This window comes from Bombyx mandarina, chromosome 08, assembly GCF_030267445.1.
Source record: "Bombyx mandarina strain Sakado chromosome 08, ASM3026744v2".
NCBI classification, from domain to species: Eukaryota; Metazoa; Arthropoda; class Insecta; order Lepidoptera; family Bombycidae; genus Bombyx; species Bombyx mandarina.
In genome coordinates this window covers 14,281,540-14,307,780 of record NC_143215.1, presented here as the reverse complement: position 1 = coordinate 14,307,780, position 26,241 = coordinate 14,281,540, and the positions used below count along the sequence as shown (strand labels likewise).

The window sequence follows — 26,241 nt, the reverse complement described above, 5'->3', positions numbered from 1 at the left end:
AAACACCAACGAGCGGCGACAACGTCCACACGTCACAACAAAACTCAACAAAATTATAATTTGCGTAATTACTAGTGGTAGAACCTCTTGTGAGTCCGCACGGGTAGGTACCACCACCGCCTATTTCTGCCGTGAAGCAGCAATGCGTTTCGGTTTGAAGGGTGGGTCAGCCATTGTAACTATACTTGAGACCTTAGAACTTATATCTCAAGGTGGGTAGCGCATTTACTTTGTAGACGTCTATGGGCTCCAGTAGCCTGTGGCTGTGGCCAGTGGGCTGTAAGCTCGTCCACACATCTAAGCAATAAAAAAAACGTCAGAGCAATAAAAAAAATCAAGTATCGAGAAATAAAACACAAAGCAATACGGGTTCGTCGTTTGACAATTTAGTGCGCAAATTAAGAGTTCGCCGGTTCGAAGCGATCTAGCCGTGACGCGTGTACGGAGCAAGGTCGAATGAGTTAGGCCACACCGGACACGACCACCGGCCGCAGCTTTACCGTATGTTTTCGTGGAGAACAGATTTAAAAAAAAAAAGAACTGGATAGTACGTAACATGATTAGTTTTTTCTTACTTTACCTTTAAGCTATATTCATTTACTGAGTTTTGTACTTTTTTTTCGTAAACCGTTCTCTTTTTAAACTCTGTACTCTGAAAGTACTCATTTTTATAATTTCTTCTTTCGAAATCTTTCGGCATTTTAGATTAGCCTTTATAGCCTTAGGTGTAGAAGCGGATGACAGTATTTACTTTGTGATTCCTATGGGGACTTTTGACCATTTTATCCCAGGTGGATTGTTTTACCATAATTTTTTATTACTTAGATGGATGAACGAGCTTACAGCTCCTAGTGTTAAGTGGTTTCCGGGGTCCATAGACATCTATAACGTTAATGCCGCCACCCATCTTGAGACATGAGTTCTAAGGTCTCAGTATAGTTATTATACAACGGCTGCCCTACCCTTCAAACCGAAACGCATTACTGCTTCACGGTAGAAATAGGCAGTCTGCGCAATAAAAACATATAGCGACAGTTGTTCGAGGAAGACTGGTTCTTCCATATCTTCAGATTAATATCAGATATAAGCTTATGCTAGGCCTGAACCGCGATTTCATCTGCTATTAATTGTCAATCCGATGGCTGTAGTTGGCAGATCGTGAAGCTTGCGTCAGCTAGAGGGTAGCCAGCATCGATGTGGTAATAGATCGATGGTAACCAGTCACATTAAAGTCGTGGCGAGATACACTTTAAGCTAAGCTCCCACAAAATGATTTATGCATGCCGTAGGTTAAAAGTTCAATGACATTTAAGCCAATAATTTTTGTTTTTTGTTTTTATTTAAATTAACGATTTTCTTATTTTATATTGTTACACCCCATAGACACAGCCCACTGAGTTTCTCGCCGGATCTTCTCAGTGAGTCGCGATTCCGATCCGGTGGTAAACTCTGCGAAGCACTGCTCATGCTAGTGTTAGCAAATTCTCTCAGGTTGAGCCAGTGAGCTCACCTACCCGTCCGGGAATAGCTGCAATAACCCCTTAGGCTACCAACGAATAGGCAGGGAAAATAAAAATATTGTTACAAGGACTAGTAAAGGCGTTTTATCGTAATGAGATGTGAACAACCACTTTTCACCACTGTAACACAGTACTTTGATGACTATTAGATTTAGACTATTTAGTTTACGTACGTGAGAATTGAAAATAGTTTGAAAGTGCACAATTTTGCGGGCAGCGCATTACTTGATATTTTTTATCTGTGTTTGTCGTGAGGGAGCTAACCCTTCTTGACGATTCTTCTTAATGGCGAAACTGTACTCTGGATCGATGCTATACTCATTACGATTTTCATTACTACAGAAGACCTACTTTAAACCATAGATGCCCATTTTTTTATGTTTTTTTTTATACTTGCGTTGAAAAAGTATCCTATACGACTCCATCCGGTACTCATGAACTTGTATAAAACCAATCTATTCTCTATAAGTTCATTACATTCAAGTGAGGTTTGCACAGGTGCACCAATGCATGCAATGTTTTGTTTTAAATTGTATGTAATCATTATAATGCAGTTAAATATAAGTACAATGCTTCTCTGTTGCCAAACGTCATTCACATTACAATTTGCATTACATATGATTTTTATTGTCGTAGTTTTTTTTATGCTTTTCAATTTATGTGTTTGTAGCGGCACGAGGAAACTGTGATAAAATGAAAGAAAACGAATAGAAGGCTGAATCGCTAACAACGACGTCACAAAATTACATTTACTTACATTTAATTTTAATACAAAACTAAATGCCGTTGTAAAGAAATTTTGGATCGTCTCGGTTCACTGGGAAAAAAACCTAACCTTGTGTTGATAATCTTACGTTTACATTAAGAAACATAACTATTTTTTCCTATACCTTATTTTCGTAGCAGATATTGTCAGCTTAAAGCAAAATTATCTAGCCTATTTCTCATACTATACCAGTTTCATGGTTTTTTTTTGGTCAGGAGGAAATCGCCGGGTTTTTTTTTAAGTTTCATGGATAGGGAAACTGTTCTATAATATGTTCCCTATTGTTTAAATGTTTGCCTTGATGGCCCTTTTTTTCCTACCTAAGCTGATAGTCTAGATTCTAGAGAGACCATATCAGCGTAACCTTAACTAGTAGATGAGCTCATGGGGCTCAAACCTGACGATGCTGCTAACACGAATCGAAAAGACGTGTTTAGGGCGACATCGACTGTTTACCATTCGTTCCGCAGGATCGGGTATGTCAAGTAACTAGAACAATCACGATAAATAGTAAAACGATTTTAGATTTTACCAGCCAAATGTTGGAAGAAAGAAAGTGTGGAGACGCTCTGAGCAGGTATGCTCAGCGTAACATCATTGGAAAAAGATATATGGTGAAGGATCGGTTCTGGTTTGGTCAGCTATTTATTATTAGGGTCCATACGGAGCTTCGCGTCATTGTGAATGAGTCACTAACAAGGGCACGATGTGGAACTGAGCTTTTAGAAGAAATCCTATTGCCATTTCTAATAGGCAGATTTGTTTTTATGCATTTATAATACACGGCCCGACATTGTCGCCGTTGTTGTCGAATTAGGAAAGGCCAAAACTTGACGACAGGACGCGTCATTTCATTATTTTTTGTACGAATTTTAACAACTCGTATGACACCATGCGCACCAGGATTAGTTCAGTGACTCGCGCTAGGTCCCACTGTAAAATCTTCGAAAGATTGAAATCAAAGCTATGCTATGGAGCACAAGCGCGCTCGCCCGACCTAAGCCCCATATAGCATGGATAGGATATGCATGGAAAACAACTTAATTAACAACAACATCTAATTTGAGTGATCTTAAAAACTCATTATAGTTTTTTTTCCAGTTTCACCAGGACAGGTGGGCGAGCAAGGCTCAGCCAGGAGGGGTGGGATTTGCTAACAGCTACCCGAACGTCTCCAAACGAGACCTAACAACTCAAGGGCAGCTGCTTCGCGAATGAATCTACTACCGGATCGGAATCGCGACCCGCTGAGAAGATCCGGCGAGAAACTCAGCGGGCTGATGCATGGGTTAGGTTGCACGTCGACCTCCTTGTCGAGTTCGACGAGTACGGTTACCGGGGTCCCTAAGCCTGCTCCTAGTGTTAGAGCTGAAGGCGTCTAATGCAAAAGTTATTGTATCTGATTGATCCGTAAGGACGTGTCTAGGGCGTCGGCAGTGACTGGCTCCTGCATGATAAGGATTCGGGGAGTAGTCAGCGGCGGCAACGATAAGGCAATCGCCTTATCGTTGCCGCGATTATCATGACGGGTATTGTAGTACAAATGGAACTGATCTCGCAAGATTTGGTGGATGACAAAAATGTTTATTTCCTGTAAAATCTGCATTTTTTTTATTTGTCTATATTTGCCATTTGATAATTTTATAGCAATTTTAAATCAATCCAATGAAGTAAAGTACAAAATAATAAAAATCATAATATACATACTTAATTGTCGTAAATATCCATTATAGTATTTAGTGTTAAAAAGTTTTTTATGTTTTCTTTTAATTTTGCAGTTTTATGTGTATTCATTTTGTAAAAATATTTAGATTTTAATTTTTCTTCCAAATGTTGTTAAGAAAATTATCACTATTTTTAATTACATATAGGCGAAATCAAACAGTTTAGTGCCTTTTTCTTTTGTAGTAGCAATTGGAGTACTTTAGTATTGTCACAAAAAAATGTCAAACACTTTTTTCCACCTGTACCAATAAAATTAATTAAAATCTTGAGATTTTAATGATTATTTTTCAACCACTGGGTAAACACTAGTACATTTTAATGACATTTAGCTATTTACATACAGCTATTTCACTACTAATATCCGATGTTTAAAAGGCTAATTACTTATGTAATAAATAAAACAGAGAAATTGGAAGTTGCAGTAATGTTTTTACCTTTTTTTATGATATTTAAAATTTGGTTGTTGTTAAATTTGTCATTAAATTGTGCATAGGGTACATTTTTTATAATAATATATACACACAAGGTTCTTATGATAAAACATTTTTAAATGGCACGGAAACATTTTCATGGTTATTTCATTTAATTCCATCTTTTAAATTATTTTAATTACATCATCATTCACAATCACTCTATTAATATATTCTATACATTTTCCATCACTTAGTCTACATTTATTTTCATTAATTTATTTTAAAATCTATAAAGTATTTTTTGTTAAGGTCAAGCTTAAAGTTTTTTTTTTCGGACTTACCAAAACATTGTGATGAGTCTTGTGGCCCCTGTGCACCCATTGCACATTAGGGGGTGGTACAGTAAGGAGCTCCCCACACGGTATTGTTACGTTTACGGTACCCTTGTCTGCAAAGACTTCACGTATGTTCACATCTTCAGCCCCGAGGAAAGAAAAAACTTGAACAAAAGGTTTTCAGTTTTATTTTTTATTTATTACACACAAGAAAACAAAATTTTAAAAGGTCATCTAATTATATATACAGAGGCGAACTTTACACGTTCATGACTGTTCTTCCAGAAAACCACTGGTAGGGAAAATTGGTCTAGCATTTTAGGAGTAGGATATATTTATGTACGAAATTTTATTCAGAATTTATTATATTTAAAACTTAAATTATTCTTCGCTATATCATTATTTTGTTTCAAACAAGTTTTTTTAATACTTGGGTTAAAACATTTTATTTACCTTCTATTTCAAGGCAGAACACAGTGAACAATAATCGTCCGAAAAACATTATAATTCTACATTTAGTACCGCGTATTTTTTTTTTTAAAGCACTGATTTTAAACTATAATAGATTCGTTATCTTTCCACTTTGATTACATCACATAATAATTTATCTAATACACGAGAGGTGAATTATTTAAAAAATAATGATTTAACTAACGTCCAAACCAAATTGATACAAATCATAGACTAAAAATGTTGTCACAGTCACAAAGTGACGAGTGACGTTTATTTGGACATATTGAGTTGACGTAAAGCAAATGCTGCCAATAAAAAATCATTTTAGATTAACAGAAAAAGTATTAGAGTTACTAAATAACTCTAGAATTATAACCATGGTCTACCCCACAAGTTTTACAAATTCCGGCACCGTCTTAACATAAGGCATTGTAAGTGACCTCTATATTATCTACACCGAGTCAGCTTAGTGGGGTACAAGCGTACAAGAAACCTTTCGTTTAGACAATACATAAGTCATAGGAATTACTAATAATTAACAAGAAAATATTTAAAGAACAGTTCATGTTTCTCTCCTTCTAGATAAAGTCATTAAAATACTGCTTTCAAATTCTTATTAATTAATTTGGCAAAACAATCTTCTAGGCTAACTTTAATATAATCTTTGATTTGCTGACTGCCCAAAAATTCACCTACAAACTGCAAAGCTATGAACGACAGATCTCTTTTGTTTTAACAACCGATCATTGATATATTTTTATTTAGTCTCAGGTACTGAAATAAAATAAATGGAAAGAATGAAAACAAACCCTTGCACGAAACAATTCGTTTTGGATTCAATCCATCCCGCGGTGTTAATTTAAAGTAATAATTTCTTTTTTGAAATGAAAATAACTGAAGAAAATTTTTGTAGAGCAGTTATTAAATTCTTTCAGTTTATAATATCTATTAAGGTCAGAATCTTGTTTTTTAAAAAAATGTTAAAATAACGTTCTTAAGATATAATATCTATAGTTGCAATCTTCAACCTCGATTGTCACTATTTCAACAAAGTTCAAAGGACAAACCCGAAATCCATACAAACTTGGGCCTGGCGTTACAGTGCTAGAATTTGGGCATAAGTTACAATACCTAAGAAGGTTTCATGAGCCCAATTTTCAGGTCTCCCAGCAATGGCCAAATTGGTAAAATCAGACAATGTTTACATTTTAGGTTATGTTTATTGTTCGAGATATTTTAATAAAAACGATATTTTTGAGGCTATTTCCTACTAAAGATGAGTAATTTTTTACGAAACCTGTTGCAGCAACAGGTTGCTTTAAAATAAAAATGGAACCTGTTACGAGAAATCGCGTGTTAGGTTGTTTACGAAAACGAACGAAAGCCAAAAATTAAAAACAACGTAATGCGAAACGCGCTGCGCACGAAATGATTTTTTTAAGGGATTTTATGACCTGGTAACTAAGACCTTTAGGTCAGTCTTATTTTAATTTTAATGAAAACTTTTTTATATGAAATACTATATTTATATGATAGCTTTTTTATATAAAATATAAATCATTACGTGCTCCCATATTATCTCATCACATTTCATTTCATTTTAGTTCTGATGTTAAGTGGTTACTGAAGCTCATAGACATCTACGACGTAAATGCGCCACCCACCTTGAGATATAAGTTCTAAGGTCTCAGTATAGTTACAACGGCTGCCCCGCCCTTCAAACTGAAACGCATTACTGCTTTACGGCAAAATCCAAAATATCTTCAGTTGGCAACATTAAAGATAACATAACACGATTTGATACATTTGTGTTTTTCTATGGCATAGTCACATTATAAAAATGCAAAACTACCCTTTCATGCTATATTTGAGTCGACTATTATCAAAGGCGGCAATCTGACTTTTGGACAATGATTGATAAATCAGAAAAACGAATTATTGACTTTGTATTCCATCGGCAGTCACAAAACTCTTCAGAACGACATCTTAGATAAATAACAGGTTAACTATTAACCTTTATTTAATGCAGGTTTTGAACCGTATCCTTTGAAGGAGACGATTATATTCAAATCAATCTGTATTGACATATCAATAAAATTTTTTTGTCCAAATGCACAGATTGCCACCTTTGATAATAGACGACTCATTTAATGTTGTCAGTTGTAGATATTTTGAATTGCCGCCATTGTAAGTAGTTGTGTCACGATTCGATGGCCATACTCTATTTACATTGATTAAAATACCTATAAAAACAGTCATTTATCCTAAAGCAAAAGAGTATTAATTATTTTTTACACTTGGATTTCCACTAAATCGATCCTATTTTATGGATGTTCTAATTCTAATCCGCACGTTTGTGGAGCTAGTTACGTATATTGAAATAAGTGTTGCAGATGTTTACAAAGATTGTTTAAAACAAAAAATTGAATTCAACTTATTTTCTACACTTGGCCATTGTCAATGAAGCTAAGATTTTAATAGGTTAATCAAGCAAAATAGACGAATTTTTTGGTACATATCCCATTCGTGTAACGCTTAGGCCCAAAATGGGGTTTCTCCTTTGATTTTCGACACATTGCTTTGTTGACAAATGTTTGACTGTCTATAATATTGACATTTTATTCTTTGCTGACAATCACTAAACAAAGCTGTCAAAACAAATTGACTATGGTTTGACAATTCAAAAAGCATAGACAAAAAATATAGATTTTCTTGGATATGGCCGCTGTTTCGGCAATACAACATCTGTAATGTTTTGTAAATTTCATTTTTAAAATGAATAAAGTTTATTTTATTAATGCATAGTGTTTAGTGTATTCGGTTCAGTACTGTGATATTTGTAATGGATGCAGATAGCGAGATAGAAAAAAAGAAAATTGATGCAGTCCAAACTATAGAGACAATTCAGTCAATGATCGACGTTTCAGCGGAAAGACTTGAGGGTTTACGGACACAATGTTCCACAAGCGCCGAACTGACGCAGCAGGAGATCCGGACCCTGGAGGTAGGGGCCATAAATATGTATTTAAATAACAACAGTGTGTTAAAGAGCGGTGTCCTTGAGTTTGCCAGTCGCAAGGCCTTCTGTTTCAAGGACTGCGTTTCTCTCAAGGACTGAGGTGAATAGGTCAATACCGTATTACGGAATCAGAGCTCTACCTGATTTACTATAGAACTTAAACAAAAGGGAAAAAAATATTTTAACATTCTCACTTACTTTGCTATCTATTGTATAATTTCCACTAAATTGTATTAGTTGCGTACGAGCGCCAATAAAATAAGCGCAAGTTAAGAATGATATGATGATATCATCTGCTCTTAAAAAGTGTTGTGTTGTTAAATCAATAGAATTTATATTGGCCCACTGACTGTCACTGATAAGATTTCATGATCACATATGTGTGATTGTGGATGTGTTACATATAGTAAAACACACACACACACACAGGCTAATGTTAAAGTCTGAAGTCAGTTATATGAAATTATTCTTAACTCTAATAAAGTATTCTAAACTTGTGGCTTATATATTCAATCTTATAATGCTTTAAGGTATATTTTGAAGCTTAGCTAATTTATAATAAACAGGCAACTAAATCGCCCAAATTAAAAGTTTGTAGAAGCACCAATACTTGCAAATACAGCATTTGCAAATCATATATAAAAATTAGTTGTTTTAGAAAGTTTAAGCTTAGTGAACCTTTTGTCTTAAATGTTTGGCGGAAGCCACTAAGTCACAGAACCATCAACTACAAAATCAAACCTGCAGATTTAAAAAAAAGGGACATTTTTACTATGGTAAGGCATGTTGTGATCTTGCAAGAGTAGATACTATCATCTTGCCTATTTCTGCTGTAAGAATTCATGCATTCCAGTTCGAAGGGTGATCTCAAGGTGGGTGGCAGCATTCACTTCTCCATGGCACACATGTCCATGGTCTTCACTAACTATTTTTAATTAAATAGAAAGTGAACTCATTCATCCATGCTAGCAATAAATAAAAAAACTAATTCAATTATAAATACATAAGTTTCTTATATTAAACTGATTGGCATAAATATGATTGGAAAGTCATTCATGTTTATTTGATTCAATGTTTGTGTGCATTTGTGTTTGTGCGTAGTTAATGTTCATTTAGTTTACAGATTCAATTCAATTTTTTATTTTAAATTTCTGTTATGTTGGTAGTGGTATATTACTGGTGGTAGGGCCTCTTGTGAGTTCGCATGGGTAGGTACCACGACCCCGCCTATTTCTGCCGTGAAGCAGTAATGCGTTTCGGTTTGAAGGGTGGGGTAGTCGTTGTAACTATACTGAGACCTTAGAAGTTACATCTCAAGGTGGGTGGCGCATTTACGTTGTCTATGGGCTCCAGTAACCACTTAATACCAGGTGGGCTGTAAGCTTGTCCAACCATCTAAGCTATAAAAAAAAATGTTGAACATTAGTGAATTTGAACATTATGATGCTATTCTATCAAGTATATGACTCTTAAGACAATGTAATTCAAGCTGAGATTCCTTTAATTTACACAACCTTAATCTCTGTTTTATCAAAAATTGTAGAGAACATACATCTTTTCAAGACCGTAATTGTATTTATACGACAATTAAATATTTAGGTTATTATTTTTAATTGAATTCGGTTTTGTTTTCAGGGTAAACTAGTGAAGCACTTCTCACAGCAGCTAGTGATCAAAGCAAATTTGGATGATCAGTTACGATTAAAGTTCTCTAATGTACCGAATTTGGCGAAATGGCTCAGAGTGGTTGGGCTTTCACCTGAATCTGTTGAAGTAAGTCAAAAACTCTAGCAATAGGTACTTGCTTTCAGATCAGATCAAGTTGAGGTGGTGGGTTTGAGACTTAGCAGTGCTGCACTGCTTTGCTAATTTTTGTGGATACCAGTGAACCATTAAAAAAAAAACGAGTAAATATAGCCTGTTCCCAAATCCGCTATTCCTGCTTCTTGCAGACAGGTAGGTGAGCTCACAGGCTCAATCTGAGAGAATTTGCCTAGCAAGCCCTAGCAAGAGCAATGCTTCACAAAATCAACAGCCGAGTCGGAATCGCAACTCATTGATAAAATCTGTGGAGAAACTCTAGATAGTGTCTATGATTAATGTATCAACTGATTGTGATTAGTGACGCAGAGTATGTTTTGTCTGTTGGTTTGGAATGTGTACAAGATTGACTCCATTGATCTTTAGGCATCACGCTCAAATCTAACAATATTTCAGGTGGTCTTATCAAGGGTATCAACATTGGAGAGCCTACGAGAACGGTCAGACGCCGAAATGCGGCTGATACTGGCGGAGGCGCGCGAAGAGGAGGTGCTCCGATTGTGTCGAGCCATGCAACGATTAAGAACTTATATGGGTAAACATTTATAGTTAAAATATTTTATTTCAACAATTTTATGTGAGTCTTAATTAATTTGTCACTGAATTTGCTATAATCGCTAAATTTCTTTAATAATAACTGCTTTTACAGTTGATTCTAGCCTTTATTATTTTCATATGGTTTATTCTGACGCTTCGGCGAATTAAATGATGTAGAAAATTCGATGACAATTAGCACAATATTTAAATCTCGATGAAAAACACCTCTGTCGTCAATCATCACGAACATTAAAGTATTGAAATGTCAAAAACAATAAATAGGAGATTAAAACTATAAAAGTATTTTTGATTACATTCAAGAGATTCTTGTGAGACTTGATGATAATATTTCATATTAACTCTTATTTTAATATCAATTAATTGAGTCAGTTAATTAATTATTATTTCCGTCCAGGACGAGTCAATCTGCTGTTGTTTCGGTGCATGTTGACATAGATGACATCTGCGTCACTAGCTACGAATGAACGTTGTTCGTGCTTGTTACAGAGTCGTTGAGTCGCGGCGACGCCAACACGGAGCTCCAGCTGTTTTGGGACTCGTGGGAGCGGCACGTGCGCGCCTCGCCCCGCCCGCACCGCCCGCGCCACGAGACCCACGCTGCGCACATCAAGAAAGGTACCTTACTGGTAGGGGCGCGTCACGGTAGGCAGCGGCTTGGCTCTGCTCCTGGCATTGCTGACGTCCATGAGCGACGGTGACCACTTACCATCAGGTGGGCCGTATGCTCGTCTGCCTACAAAGGCAATAAAAAAAAACATGGCCGGATCATGCAGCCAGAGCCGGAATTCCCTTAAGTGCCGCCCTGGGGCATAGTGAACAATACATACTACCTTTTTTTTATGATCAAAGGAATACTCAGGTGCGCGAGCAAAAGCTCAGCCAGGATAGGAGGGATTTGCTAACAGCTGCCCGAGCACCTCTGCCCATTACCTATATCTTGTATTAGTTAAGTAAAAGGCCGGAGAATAATTGATGAATAAAACATATATAACATATCGCTTATAGTTGATAAAAGTGCTATGGTATTTAAAACCATAATTACTTAACCTACATGGTTTAGTTTTGGATTTTCAAATTTAACAATTGAAATGTTGAAGAAAATCTGATTTCCAAACTTAAGATTGCTAAACTATTTCCGCTCAGTTCGGCCTATTTTCGCTCATTGAAGTACCTACGTAAGCAATTATTATACTTTTTGACTATGAAAATGATAGGTGACTATTTTGCCGTCCTAGGCATTAGTCACCTAGTGTCCCATTGATGGCTCGGTGTAATAACGACTTGACCAGATTGGACAAAATGACATGGTAAAATAGCATACTATTTTATCCGTTTCTCGATCGAATTGGCTCATGGTGAGCGATACGCGGGCCTGTGCAGTGTGGTGGTATGTGGTACCCACCAAATAATAGCGTAAAATATTTAAATTTTTTTGATTTGGTGTTTTTTTTTGTTTAGTTATTTATGTTTTGGTTCGGTCTATACTAACGCTTAGCCCACTGAGTTTCTCGCCGGATCTACTCAGTGGGCCGCGTTTCCGATCCGATGGTAGATTCTGCGAAGCACGGCTCTTGCTAGGGTTCGTGTTAGCAACGTCATCAGGTTTGAGCCCCTGAGCTCACCTAATAGTTAAGGTTACTCTGATATAGCCTCTCAAGGCTCTCAGCTTAGGTAGGAAAAAAAACTAACGCTTATAGTCGTAACTCCTTATCAAAAATTATAATCGAATTTATCGTGCCTTATAAAATCGTATGTAAATAAACGGGAATGGTACGCAAATCGTATGCGTTTGACGTCACTGTGGCACGCGCGGATAGCTCCGGTGGGTTTCCGTTCACTGATTTCTAATTCACAGCGACCCGATGACGTCACCGTAATCATATTCAAGGACCGTATTGTCCAACTGTAACAACGGTCAAAGCACCTATCAACAGATTTCCGAATTAAGTCTCAATTCAGGCGGTCTTTGGTCTCAGAATTGATCGGTCACATGTACACGAACTATAATTATGTCTTTATGATATTCTCGACTCTTGTAGTGGGAAATAAGACGCCCTAGATAGCTACGGGTATTTCGACAACAATAGACGGTTTATTAGCTGGTTCATGATTTTACGTATAAATTTTTTGTGCTAGCGCCCATCAATAAATATTAATAAATAAATATTTACTAACAATCACGCCACGTTAACTGGTCCCGTGATAAGTTCGTAAAGAACTTGTGTTACAGGTACCAGATAACGGAAATAAATGTAAGATTTTTATTATACACATACATATATTTAATATACATCCATAACCCTGGAAAAGACATTTATATTTATCATACAAATATCTCCCCTTGCCGGGATTCGAACCCGCGACCCCCTTGTGTAGTGACCATGTCACTTACCACTACACCAGAAGGCCGTTATATTAAATGCATCTATAAACCTTGTGAAGAAACAGAGAGTTACAAAATCAATTCTTTTATCTCAGGAAAATGCACCGATAAATAAATAAACTAGCAGACCCAACAGACGTTTGTTCTGTCCTAAATGTGAAAATCAAATTTCTAATAAAAAAAATTCTGAATAATTAAAAAAGGATTTTTTACGGTTTTATTTTTTATTTTGTATCCCCGGTAGCTCTACTTTGAGGTATTTCAGGATTATCCATTCTTTTTGTATATAAAAATCGGTCTAGCCGTTTAGAAGTTCGTATTTCTTTCTTCCTATTCGCTGGTAGCCTAAGGGGCTATTAAATCCTCGCGCGGACGGTTAAGTGAGCTCACGGGCTCGACCTGAGAAAACTGGCTAACACTAGCAAGAGCACTGCTTCGCAGAATCTACCACCGGATCGCTGTCGTGATCCACTGAGAAGATCCGGCGAGAAAGTCAGTGGGTTGTGTTTATAGTTTGCTCTTCGAAATCTTCGTCGTAATCGATGAGTTCGTATCCATCGATCTATGTACAAAAAGGGACATTCACTTAGAATGTAGGATATTTTGTCTATTATAATTTTGACGTGACGCAAGACGCATAATTATATGTCATCACACACATATCGATATGTTGTGTAGCGGAATCGATGCAGTGACGTCTTTCATATAAATGTCTAGACAGATTGAAATGTAAAACTTGTTTGACGTAGGTGGTGGATCATATTTCCGTTCACGTTTGTAGTCGAGCTCGGTAAAATGACGTCATAGCCATAGCCAACTAGATAAAACACCAAATTTGAAATCTTTTCGCTTTCTTTTTCGCTGGTAGTCTACGGGACTATTTCAGCTACGCACTGTGTTTGGGCACTTTTGTAGTCGAACTTGATGAAATGACGTTATAGTCATATTAGCTATAGTCAGATAAAACACCATATTTAAATATTTTTTTTCCTACGTATTCCCTTGTAGTCCAAGGGGCTATTTCCGTTACGCATTGTGTTTGGAAACATTTATAATAGAAATGGGTGTAGTGACGTCGGTCATATTAGCCATAGCCAAATTACATAGAAAACCATATGTGGAAAAAAAAATACTCTACCTATCTCTGTTTGAATCCGGAACGTCAAAAGTGTAACGAGCGACGTCCGCTATGACACTTTACCCCTTTTCATTTCCAGCCGCCATGGGCGACACATCGATTTCATATATCTTTAATTTGTCACTTATGAATTAATAAATATATCTCAACTAATAATACAGTCCACTCTCATTCACCACAACGCAACAATCCCCATGTAGCCTAAAGAGATATTTCGGCTGCGCAGTCTGTTTGGAATTGTTAATGGCGTAGGCTCGTGTAACAGACTGAGAACATTGAGCATTTATGAACATAGTTCTCGCTAATGTTTATTGGCAAACCAGTTGAGGACCACCCGTGTCTTAAAGGTGAATGCCGCTAAACCACCTTAGAGTAAAGTGGTGCTATCCAACCCTTTGGTCGAGAAAAGTTATAGCTTCATCGAAAAATAGGGTAGGCGTTAGTAAAAAGTCCTTTTGAAGTGATGTATTAATATAATTTAATATCATTTTTGTCATAACATTAACGTTTATGTCTTTGTATCCAACGCGTAAGCATCTCACTACTCTACCCGTGGGCCGCTGGCGTACTAATATGTGAAAACTCCATACCTCGTCTTTACACTTACATGACCGGTATTTCAACGTTTTGTCTAAACCACGGCATATGTCAAATGGATCTTAATAGTTGGAGTTCCAGCCTAGAGATGCAAGTATTCCACGCTAGGTCAGACTTTTGTCATTTTAAAGCCAAAGTCTGTCGTTTACCAATAAAGAATCGTACCATTTAAGATCCTGTAAGAGTACTTGTACCAGTTGATATTTGGGGTGTCGAGAGTCCCTTGATGGGATTGAGTGGTCAAATTGACCTGCCAAAGTCGCGACATTGGTCGTTATGGTACCATAAAGCCTCTTGCTTCCAGGTTGCAAGACGTCTAAAGCAAATAAATGAATAATTGTTCTCAAACATACTGGTTGGCCATACGCGTTGCCAGAGTTGATGGTTTTTTTTTAATTTTTTTATAGCTTTGATGGATGGACTAGCTCACAGCCCACCTGGTGTTAAGTGGTTACTGGAGCCCATAGACATCTACAACGTAAATGCGCCACCCACCTCGAGATATAAGTTCTAAGATCTCAGTATAGTTACAACGGCTACCCCACCCTTCGAACCGAAACGCATAACTGCTTCACGGCGGAAATAGGCGGGGTGGTGATACCTACCCGTGCGGACTCCCAAGAGGTCCTACCACCAGTGATTACGCAAATTATAATTTTGCGGGTTTGATTTTTATTACACGATGTTATTCCTTCACCGTGGAAGTCAATCGTGAACATTTGTTGAGTACGTATTTCATTAGAAAAATTGGTACCCGCCTGCGGGATTCGAACACCGGTGCATCGCTACACACGAATGCACCGGACGTCTTATCCTTTAGGCCACAACGACTTCTTTATTCTTTATTGTTTCCAGGTGGCAAATCTCCAACGACACCGGTGAGCAAGCGGAAGCAGAACGCGAGCCTGCCGCCTCCCGACGCTCCCCTCATCAAGTCCAGGTCTCACGAATCGCAGTTGTCCGTGAAGCCCGATGCTTCGGATCATAGGCACGTACCGTTCTGAAGACAATTGAATTCTCTTGTTGTAAAAGAAAAAAGTTAAACTGTACTTAATATTGAATAGCGCAAAAAGGACTATTGTTATTGAACAAGTGAACGAGATTAAGGCACACCAGTGTACTCAGTGCGAGTTTTTTAACGTTCACGATCGCGTAAAAGTTAACTCAAGTTTGTATGGAGTTGAAACGTTTGCGTACGTTTGCCGCTAGGGGCGCTGTTCCAACTTTTACGCTATCGAGAACGTTAAAAAACTCGCACTGAGCACACCGGTGCTAAGTGGTAATTGAAGCCCGCAGACCGCGTAAAGTGTTATCCCGCTATTAACCTTGGACGTGTCGACTGTATTGTGTAAAGGCTGTTCTACCCTTCGAACCGAAATGCGTGATCCCTTCTCGGCATGCTCGTGGTACCTACCCATGCGGACCCATAATTCGCCCTGCCACAAGGAAATTGATATATTAGTCGCCTTTTACCACATCCACGGGAGGAAATGGGGGTGTTATTATACATTGACCTCCCCCAGTCAGTAAAATGATGAGCGAATTAAATCATTGCCCGATTCTAGTACTACCGTTCAAATAGTTTGTGAACGTAAATACTTATATTATAAATTTTTTGGTCAATATTCCCAGTTCGTTTTTGGTGAACGAGGAAGGGAATTGAGGAAGTGTGAAAGTGGCCCCGGTAAGCAACAAATTAAGGAGCGGACGGTTAGCGTGGTATGGACATGTGATGCGTAGAGAGAAGATACATGTGACTAGGAGATGTATGGAAATGGTAGTGCAAGGTAGAGGGGGAAGAGGTCGACCGAAGAAGACATGGATGGAGTGTGTGAATGACGATATGAGAGAGAGAGGAGTGAGTGTTGAGATGACGGCTGATAGAAGAGAATGGAAGAGAAAAGTTAGCTGTCCCGACCCCACCTAGTGGGATAAGGTGGAGAAAAAGAAGAAGATTCCCAGTTCGTTTTTGGCATTATTATAATTTGAAGATTTGCGGTTATCTGTTTTAAAAATATTTGTCCTCATGAAGTCATAATGGATTCATGATCCCTTCCGGCCTACGTAGGAAGAGAAACCGTTCATCATAACTACATATTCTATTATTACCATAAATCATAGTCCAATAAACTGAAAGACTTTTTAAAATGATTGCTTTATATTGACAGTGACAACAGCCAGTCGTCAGCGGTAGGAGGGGGCAGTCCCCCCGCGTCCCCGCACGAGCCCGACAACACGCCGCTGCATCGACCGCTGCACCAGTACAATAACCATGTCAGTATACTGTGATGTGTATAGTATCTATGATATTGAGGGGCAAAAGTTGTTGTTTCCGCAACAACAAATGAGCCCTCGCAACACATACGCTAAATTTTTAATCAACAGTTTGATCAAATTGTTGGATCAAACAAAAACACGAAAATTCATATTTCTTCAAGCTATTTGAGGTGAATGGTCACCGTCGCCCATGGACTTCAGCAATGCCGGTTGCAGAGCCAAGCTGCTGTCTACCGCAAAGCCGCAAGCCGTCTATGAGTCGTCGTGGCCTAAAGGATAAGACGTCCGGTGCATTTGTGTTGAGTGATGCATCGGTGTTCGAACCCCGCAGGCGGGTACCAATTTTTCTAATAAAATACGTACTCAACAAATGTTCACGATTGACTTCCACGGTCAAGGAATAACACAGTGTAATAAAAATCAAACCCGCAAAATTATAATTTGCGTAATTACTGGTGGTAGGATCTCTTGTGAGTCCGCGCGGGTGGGTACCACCACCCTGCCTATTTCTGCCGTGAAGTAGTAATGCGTTTCGGTTCGAAGGGTGGGGCAGCCGTTGTAACTATACTTGAGACCTTAGAACTTATGTCTCAAGGTGGGCGGCGCATTTACGTCGTAGATGTCTATGGGCTCTAGTAACCACTTAACATCAGGTGGGCTGTGAGCTCGTCCACACACCTTAGTAATAAAAATGTTCATCGGTGATGCTAGACGGCGCGGCGCTGCGAGCGGTGTCCGGTGCCGAGCCGGGCGGGCGGCGAGGAGGCGGAGCGGGCGCGGGCGCGGGCGGGCGGGCCGCAGCCGGCGCCGCGCACGCCGACCGTGAGCCGCTGCATGGCGCACGACATCGCGCACCGCTTCACCAAGACCTTCAACATGATCGCCACGTGCGACTACTGCGACAAGCAGATGCTCTTCGGCTCCGGCCTCAAGTGCAAGGAGTGCAAGTTCAAATGTCACAGGTGAGAGAGAGAGAGAATACACTTTATTGCACACCAAAACAATTTACATTCAAAAAACAATTTAAAAAAGATACATTTGTACAATAGGCGGTCTTATCGCTAAAAGCGATCTCTTCCAGACAACCGTTTAATTTACAGAAATTCTAGAAAATATAAAAATATAGCAGGTATGTTGCGGTGTACTACAGATAATACATTATTATAGAAAATATATACATACAATAACCAAAATATATACCGTTTACATATAATACGAAATATATACCAATAAACATATTTACATACAATACATACTAATATACTTACATACACATAATACATCAACAGTTTGGAAATAATAAATGATGATGCAAACAAACAGCAGGTGACCGTTACACGATACTGTATCCGACTAACGGGCGACGCACCGTTTTGATATTCAAAAGATATCCTTGTGAACAGAATCCAAATGAGAATTGGAAGTGGCTTAATACAAAATTATTGTTTTTTTTTTTGATAAATGTAAAAAATCTAATTGAAGAATTTGTTTATTCTTTCAGGTTTCATAATAATACTTTAAGCCTTAAAGCGCATATTATCTTAAAGTTTAAAATATGCGCCAGATTTAAAAGAGATTGAAAGTGTATTTTTACCATTTCTAACTAAAATTTAAATATAATATTAATAATTTAAATATAATATTTAAATTTTATAAACTGATAGAATACGTTTGTAAGTGGTTAAAAAGTTTAAAACTCATTTTCTTAAAACTTTTATATATATGTAATAGTTAAACCTCTTCAGTTCTAAAGGTACGAAATGACAAGCTTAATTTAAAAGTGCTTGTGTGAAAGAGTGGGCGCATCATGTTGTCCCTCTCGCACGCTCATACCGTAACGTCAGTAACGTAATAAAAAATTCTTTTTTTAGCTCTTACATTTTTTGTCGTGTATGTAACATATATTATTATATAGTTGAATTGTTATTTGATGAAGGCTCTTGTACGATATTAGTCTCTGAAGTCATTCATGTGACGAGACTGGGAGATAACCTCGAGCTACTTCTACAGCTTCCTCGTAATATAAAGTCGTGGCCTAAGACACGTATCGAAAGCTACATGACGATGTGGGCTTACAAATCCAGCTGACTGGTACCGAATTCTCTGAAGACATACGTACTTAAGACATGTTCAGAGACCCTAAGCCCTAAAGGAATAACAGTAATACAAATTTTACCGGGAAGAAGTTATATTTATCGTAGTTACTGGCGCCTTGACATACATTGGGCGAATAAGTAATAATAATAATAACTGGGAACAAACCAAGCACGCTCATCTGGCCCTAATTTAGGGTTAACCCTGTTTTATGGGTATCAGAGACCGACAAACATACTTATATACGTCTACATATTTTATATACATATATAGACAATAGACAACCAGATAAAGAGCAAACAAACCTGTTCATCACACGAATGTTTGCCCGATGTGGGAATCGAACCTATGACCGTCAGCGCGACATTCAGGGGCGCTATCTACTGCATCACCGAATGCATTGAGTCAAATAAATAAATAAGTAATTAAATTTTTGATCTCGCGTTTCAAGATGCGTAGCTCCATCCACATTGTCTATGAGGCTCAGTAACTTAATTCTAGATGGGCTTGTTCATTAGTGCAGTTAAAATTACAGGCAATTGTTCACTTAAATCGTATCAGTACAGATTGTAAAAAAAGAAATAAGTTAATGCCAATTTAATGATAAACATTTTTATTCCCAGTTTTAATATTGTTGTTTTGTCAACAGGGATTGTGAAAGTAAGGTGCCTCCTTCGTGCGGCCTGCCCCCAGAGTTCGTTGTGGCGTTCAAAGAGAAGTTCCATAAAGACGGTCAGTCTTGTTGTATTTAGAAAACTACATATTGTACTGATTTATAATTTAATCTTTTCAGAGAGGAATTTTAAAAATTTTATTTTTTGCATTGTAATTTGTTTATTTTATATTGAAAACAAATAAGTACAAAAAATTAACAAAAATATTGACTATTTATTAAAAAAATATATTTTCACATATGTGGTAATTTAGCGTAGAATTAAATATATAAATAATAATTTGTAAAACGTACACATATGTAGATGTCCCGGAAGAAGTTAAATAGCAATCGTTTAAATGTCAACAACAAAAAGAAGACGTTTTTGTCGACGGTACTTTTTACTACGGCGTGGCGCTACTGGCCAAAAAGACAAATGTTCTTTTGCATTCAGTACCGGATAAACAATCCTACCGACTAATGACTTAAGCACTATCATTCGTTTCGCGGGCTTGTACTCAATTTCCGTTAGTAACGTACACGAGTAGCCCGCAGAAGATCTCACGGTCCATCCGGTGTTAAGTGGCTCCTGGAGTCCACGGACATCACAAGCGAACACCTCTGGACACGTAGTCAAAGTCTTATTATAATTAGATAACTAAGCGGGGGCGCAATAATAGAACTAGTATAATTATCAGCGAGGATCTGTAATCTGTCGTCAGTCGAGCACTTAGTATTTTTTCCTACCTATTCTAGTAGCCTCGAGGGGCTATACTAGATTCACAGAACGAGTAGATGAGCTCACGGGACTCTAACCTGACGACGTTGCTAACACTAGCCCTAGTAAGAGCAGTGCATCGCAGAATCTACCACCGAATCGGAATCGCGACCCATTGAGAAGATCCGGCGAGAAACTCAGTGGGCTGTGGAACTTAGTGGTGTTGCCTTCAATGATCTGATCGTGTCCGCAGGGGGGTACAGCTACACGCGCGGCGCGGGGCTGCTGGCCTCGCTCACCGGGCGCCCGCGACGCCGCCACCGCGCGCCGCCCGCGCTGCACCACGCGGTCAGTACACCACCACCACCAGCTCATCCATCATTCCCCCCCACTATACGTACTATACACGTTTAAATGAGGCCATCATTGCAAAATTACCCTAAGCTTAACATAGTTGGAGATAATGAGGTTTGAATTTACTTTTACACTGCTTCGTACGCAAAAACAATACGCACAAAAATAATGCTTACAAGGCCATCTATTATCTATGGGTGAAACTAGGGACAGGCTGGTTTTGCGTCAAAATTTATTATATTTTAAATAAATTGCAATAAGCATATTATAAAGCACGAATATGAAAAATTATGGGTTAGGCCACTTTTACGCTGACGGCCTCGAATATACACATATTGGATATCCCGACAAAGAGCTAATAAAACTGTTTCTGAGGTCTTATTGTGATTTGTTGGTTGATTGAACCTCCGATTCTATGCCCAGAAGTCAAGTCATTCGCATGTAGTGCCAAAAATTTTGAGGAAGCGTTTTTTTTTTGTCGCATTGTTAGTAAACTTTCCTTTGTATTGCTATAAATGCACTAAGCAACAAAATACTCTGATATAACTCGAACTAAAATGTATTGTCCTCCAATTTGGGACGATTATCCAAATAATAATTCTAGAAAATCGTTAGCAATTTTTTTTTTTTCCCTGTCATAACTTTGTCATTATATTATGTGTATTAATTATCTATGGCTGTGGACGCAGGCCGGCAGCGGCGCGGACTCGTCGTCCAACAACTCGTCGTGCAACAGCTCCACGCCCTCCTCCCCCGCGCTGCAGCCCGCCGCCACCCCGCAGCCCGCCCCCCTGCCCGCCCCGCACCCGCCGCACAAGTTCCACTTCCCAGGTACGGGAGGCTATTATTGTAAGGCGTAGTGCCCGTAGTTTATCGGTTTCGATTTTTTTTGCATATATTGGTGGATGAGCTCACACCCCACCTGATGTTAAGTGGTTATCGAAGCCTATAGACATCTACAACGTAAATACCGCCACCTACCTTGACATACGAGTGCTAAGGTCTTAGTATGCCCCGACATTCAAAACGAATCTGCTTCACGGCAGAAATAGGCTGAGTGGTGGTACCCACCCGTGCGAAATCACAAGAGGTCCTACCAGCAGTAATTACGCAAATTATTAATTTTGCGGGTTTGATTTTTATTACACGGTGTTATTCCTTCACCGTGAAAGTCAATCGTGAACATTTGTCAACTACGTATTTCATTAGAAAAATTGGTACCCGTCTGCGGCATTCGAACTCATCCTTTAAGCCATGACGACTTCAAGATTCCATTGAGATTAGTCTCGTGTCTGGCTGGTGGTTCCCAAGCGCTGGACAGCACCAGAAAGTCCCCCAGTTCGTTTGTGTGTCGGGTTATGTGTCACACACCACTTATGCCTCATTAATTTCGTACCAGAAGTAAAAACTCCCGCGTCGAGTCCGAACCACCCGACGGTCGTGCAGTCGCCCGCCAAGTCGATAGCGGAGCACAAGGAGGAACACACGAATAGTAATAAAAACGGTACGTACGTTTTTAGTGACAGACTCCCCCCCCCAACCCCCCTCCAAGCAAAATTAGCTACGGGAACGATGTCGTGTGCCGTCACGTAAGGAAATATCGTGTGCGATCGCGCTGTATCGGCCATGTATCTTCAATGCTATAAAGCAAAATTTTCCTCTAAACTAATGCAGTGGAAAATTCAAAGAACTAAAATATATATATGTCGTCGCGGGGCACCAGGCCAGGGATGGCTGAGCGGTAGTTTCCGTCATCACTGGTATTGGGTTGAACTCAGTTTAGTCAATAAAACTTTTTGAATAATAATTATTGAAACTCAACACACAACTTCCACAATGACAGGGTAAACCGACAGTTTCGTTCCACATACCGACAGACTGACTGCCTGCCAGAGACTCACTGACTGAGATGGACGGACCGTCCGATACGGACTGAATGACTGTCTGACGCGGAATGCCACGACTCTGTCCACGTACCGCCATTTTATACTGTGGCGTTACGGAGTCTACCCTACATTTTGCGATATTTATCAAAACAACATTTCATCATTTAAAATAATAGTCAAAACAACGTCTTTATATTACTAGTACTACTTTATATTACTCATTAACCACGACATATATAAAAAATTGTAGCAAAAGTTTTTTGGATGTGATCTACGAAACTGCTTAACGTCGTTTTCGCGTAACCTTGAGAATAACCCAGTATTATTATTTTTTCCAATAGTCTAGTGAATGACACTCTTTGAAAATAATGATCCTCGTTGCTGCGAGCGGCCTCCCGGACGCACATGTATTCGTGCCTTCATGCTAGGGATAAAACATTATTAGTGATCGAAATCTGATTAGTTCACATTAAAAGTCTATAAAATATATATTAACTATTTTCCTCTTTAAATAAACTTGCTTCATTATCTTGTTGCAATTATTAAGGTTGGGATGTGTTGTTGTTCAGAGGTCACCCGCGAGCTGTCCCTGACTGGATCCGGCTCGACGGACAGCGGGGGCCGCGCGGACTCGCTCGACAAGCACTCGGACGCGCGCTGGCCGCGACAAAACAGCGTGAGTACCGCTCGTACAGCCCGCCCCCCCACACGGGGGGCCGCGCGGACTCGCTCAACAAGCACACGGACGCGCGCTGGCCGCGACAAAACAGCGTGAGTACCGCTCGTACAGCCCGCCCCCCCACACGAGGGGCCGCGCGGACTCGCTCAACAAGCACACGGACGCGCGCTGGCCGCGACAAAACAGCGTGAGTACCGCTCGTACAGCCCGCCCCCCCACACGGGGGGCCGCGCGGACTCGCTCAACAAGCACACGGACGCGCGCTGGCCGCGACAAAACAGCGTGAGTACCGCTCGTACAGCCCGCCCCCCCACACGGGGGGCCGCGCGGACTCGCTCGACAAGCACTCGGACGCGCGCTGGCCGCGACAAAACAGCGTGAGTACCGCTCGTACAGCCCGCCCCCCCACACGGGGGGCCGCGCGGACTCGCTCAACAAGCACACGGACGCGCGCTGGCCGCGACAAAACAGCGTGAGTACCGCTCGTACAGCCCGCCCCCCCACACGGGGGGCCGCGCGGACTCGCTCAACAATCACACGGACGCGCGCTGGCCGCGACAAAACAGCGTGAGTACCGCTCGTACAGCCCGCCCCCCCACACGGGGGGCCGCGCGGACTCGCTCAACAAGCACACGGACGCGCGCTGGCCGCGACAAAACAGCGTGAGTACCGCTCGTACAGCCCGCCCCCCCACACGGGGGGCCGCGCGGACTCGCTCGACAAGCACACGGACGCGCGCTGGCCGCGACAAAACAGCGTGAGTACCGCTCGTACAGCCCGCCCCCCCACACGGGGGGCCGCGCGGACTCGCTCAACAAGCACACGGACGCGCGCTGGCCGCGACAAAACAGCGTGAGTACCGCTCGTACAGCCCGCCCCCCCACACGGGGGGCCGCGCGGACTCGCTCGACAAGCACTCGGACGCGCGCTGGCCGCGACAAAACAGCGTGAGTACCGCTCGTACAGCCCGCCCCCCCACACGGGGGGCCGCGCGGACTCGCTCAACAAGCACACGGACGCGCGCTGGCCGCGACAAAACAGCGTGAGTACCGCTCGTACAGCCCGCCCCCCCACACGGGGGGCCGCGCGGACTCGCTCGACAAGCACTCGGACGCGCGCTGGCCGCGACAAAACAGCGTGAGTACCGCTCGTACAGCCCGCCCCCCCACACGGGGGGCCGCGCGGACTCGCTCAACAAGCACACGGACGCGCGCTGGCCGCGACAAAACAGCGTGAGTACCGCTCGTACAGCCCGCCCCCCCACACGGGGGGCCGCGCGGACTCGCTCAACAATCACACGGACGCGCGCTGGCCGCGACAAAACAGCGTGAGTACCGCTCGTACAGCCCGCCCCCCACACGGGGGCCGCGCGGACTCGCTCAACAAGCACACGGACGCGCGCTGGCCGCGACAAAACAGCGTGAGTACCGCTCGTACAGCCCGCCCCCCACACGGGGGCCGCGCGGACTCGCTCGACAAGCACACGGACGCGCGCTGGCCGCGACAAAACAGCGTGAGTACCGCTCGTACAGCCCGCCCCCCCACACGGGGGGCCGCGCGGACTCGCTCAACAAGCACACGGACGCGCGCTGGCCGCGACAAAACAGCGTGAGTACCGCTCGTACAGCCCGCCCCCCACACGGGGGCCGCGCGGACTCGCTCAACAAGCACACGGACGCGCGCTGGCCGCGACAAAACAGCGTGAGTACCGCTCGTACAGCCCGCCCCCCACACGGGGGCCGCGCGGACTCGCTCGACAAGCACTCGGACGCGCGCTGGCCGCGACAAAACAGCGTGAGTACCGCTCGTACAGCCCGCCCCCCACACGGGGGCCGCGCGGACTCGCTCAACAAGCACTCGGACGCGCGCTGGCCGCGACAAAACAGCGTGAGTACCGCTCGTACAGCCCGCCCCCCCACACGGGGGGCCGCGCGGACTCGCTCAACAAGCACACGGACGCGCGCTGGCCGCGACAAAACAGCGTGAGTACCGCTCGTACAGCCCGCCCCCCCACACGGGGGGCCGCGCGGACTCGCTCAACAAGCACACGGACGCGCGCTGGCCGCGACAAAACAGCGTGAGTACCGCTCGCACAGCCCGCCCCCCCACACGGGGGGCCGCGCGGACTCGCTCAACAAGCACACGGACGCGCGCTGGCCGCGACAAAACAGCGTGAGTACCGCTCGTACAGCCCGCCCCCCCACACGGGGGGCCGCGCGGACTCGCTCGACAAGCACACGGACGCGCGCTGGCCGCGACAAAACAGCGTGAGTACCGCTCGTACAGCCCGCCCCCCCACACGGGGGGCCGCGCGGACTCGCTCAACAAGCACACGGACGCGCGCTGGCCGCGACAAAACAGCGTGAGTACCGCTCGTACAGCCCGCCCCCCCACACGGGGGGCCGCGCGGACTCGCTCGACAAGCACACGGACGCGCGCTGGCCGCGACAAAACAGCGTGAGTACCGCTCGTACAGCCCGCCCCCCCACACGGGGGGCCGCGCGGACTCGCTCGACAAGCACACGGACGCGCGCTGGCCGCGACAAAACAGCGTGAGTACCGCTCGTACAGCCCGCCCCCCCACACGGGGGGCCGCGCGGACTCGCTCAACAAGCACACGGACGCGCGCTGGCCGCGACAAAACAGCGTGAGTACCGCTCGTACAGCCCGCCCCCCCACACGGGGGGCCGCGCGGACTCGCTCGACAAGCACACGGACGCGCGCTGGCCGCGACAAAACAGCGTGAGTACCGCTCGTACAGCCCGCCCCCCCACACGGGGGGCCGCGCGGCCGCCAGCGCACTACAGGGGGTGTGATGGTCAATGTGAGACCTTAGCTCGTCGGGTACGGGTT

At 42.3% G+C, this 26,241-nt stretch overlaps 2 protein-coding genes across 4 annotated transcripts in view; one reads left to right on the top strand and one right to left on the bottom strand.

Moving 5' to 3' along the window:
* Positions 1 to 5,447, bottom strand: part of LOC114247234 (cell adhesion molecule DSCAM) — a 51,492-nt gene extending 46,045 nt beyond the window's left edge. Inside the window, exons 1-2 of the mRNA XM_028180120.2 lie at positions 5,213 to 5,447; positions 4,766 to 4,923 (exon numbers count right to left, since the gene is read on the bottom strand). Of these exons, the coding sequence (XP_028035921.2) occupies positions 4,766 to 4,923; positions 5,213 to 5,261 (207 nt within the window). The 5' untranslated portion in view covers positions 5,262 to 5,447. The remainder of the gene's footprint in view (positions 1 to 4,765; positions 4,924 to 5,212) is intronic.
* A 2,460-nt stretch (positions 5,448 to 7,907) lies between these two features.
* Positions 7,908 to 26,241, top strand: part of ksr (kinase suppressor of ras) — a 29,176-nt gene continuing 10,842 nt past the window's right edge. The window contains exons 1-12 of one of the 3 annotated variants that reach the window (XM_028180197.2): positions 7,908 to 8,216; positions 9,867 to 10,004; positions 10,449 to 10,587; positions 11,097 to 11,225; positions 15,584 to 15,716; positions 16,897 to 17,002; positions 17,717 to 17,967; positions 19,749 to 19,831; positions 20,723 to 20,817; positions 21,513 to 21,654; positions 22,226 to 22,327; positions 23,279 to 23,385. In XM_028180197.2, coding sequence (XP_028035998.2) covers positions 8,055 to 8,216; positions 9,867 to 10,004; positions 10,449 to 10,587; positions 11,097 to 11,225; positions 15,584 to 15,716; positions 16,897 to 17,002; positions 17,717 to 17,967; positions 19,749 to 19,831; positions 20,723 to 20,817; positions 21,513 to 21,654; positions 22,226 to 22,327; positions 23,279 to 23,385 — 1,587 coding nt within the window. In that variant the 5' untranslated portion in view covers positions 7,908 to 8,054. Of the gene's footprint in view, positions 8,217 to 9,866; positions 10,005 to 10,448; positions 10,588 to 11,096; positions 11,226 to 15,583; positions 15,717 to 16,896; positions 17,003 to 17,716; positions 17,968 to 19,748; positions 19,832 to 20,722; positions 20,818 to 21,512; positions 21,655 to 22,222; positions 22,328 to 23,278; positions 23,386 to 26,241 lie in introns of all 3 variants that reach the window. The other 2 variants (XM_028180196.2, XM_028180198.2) reach the window with 2 other exon arrangements.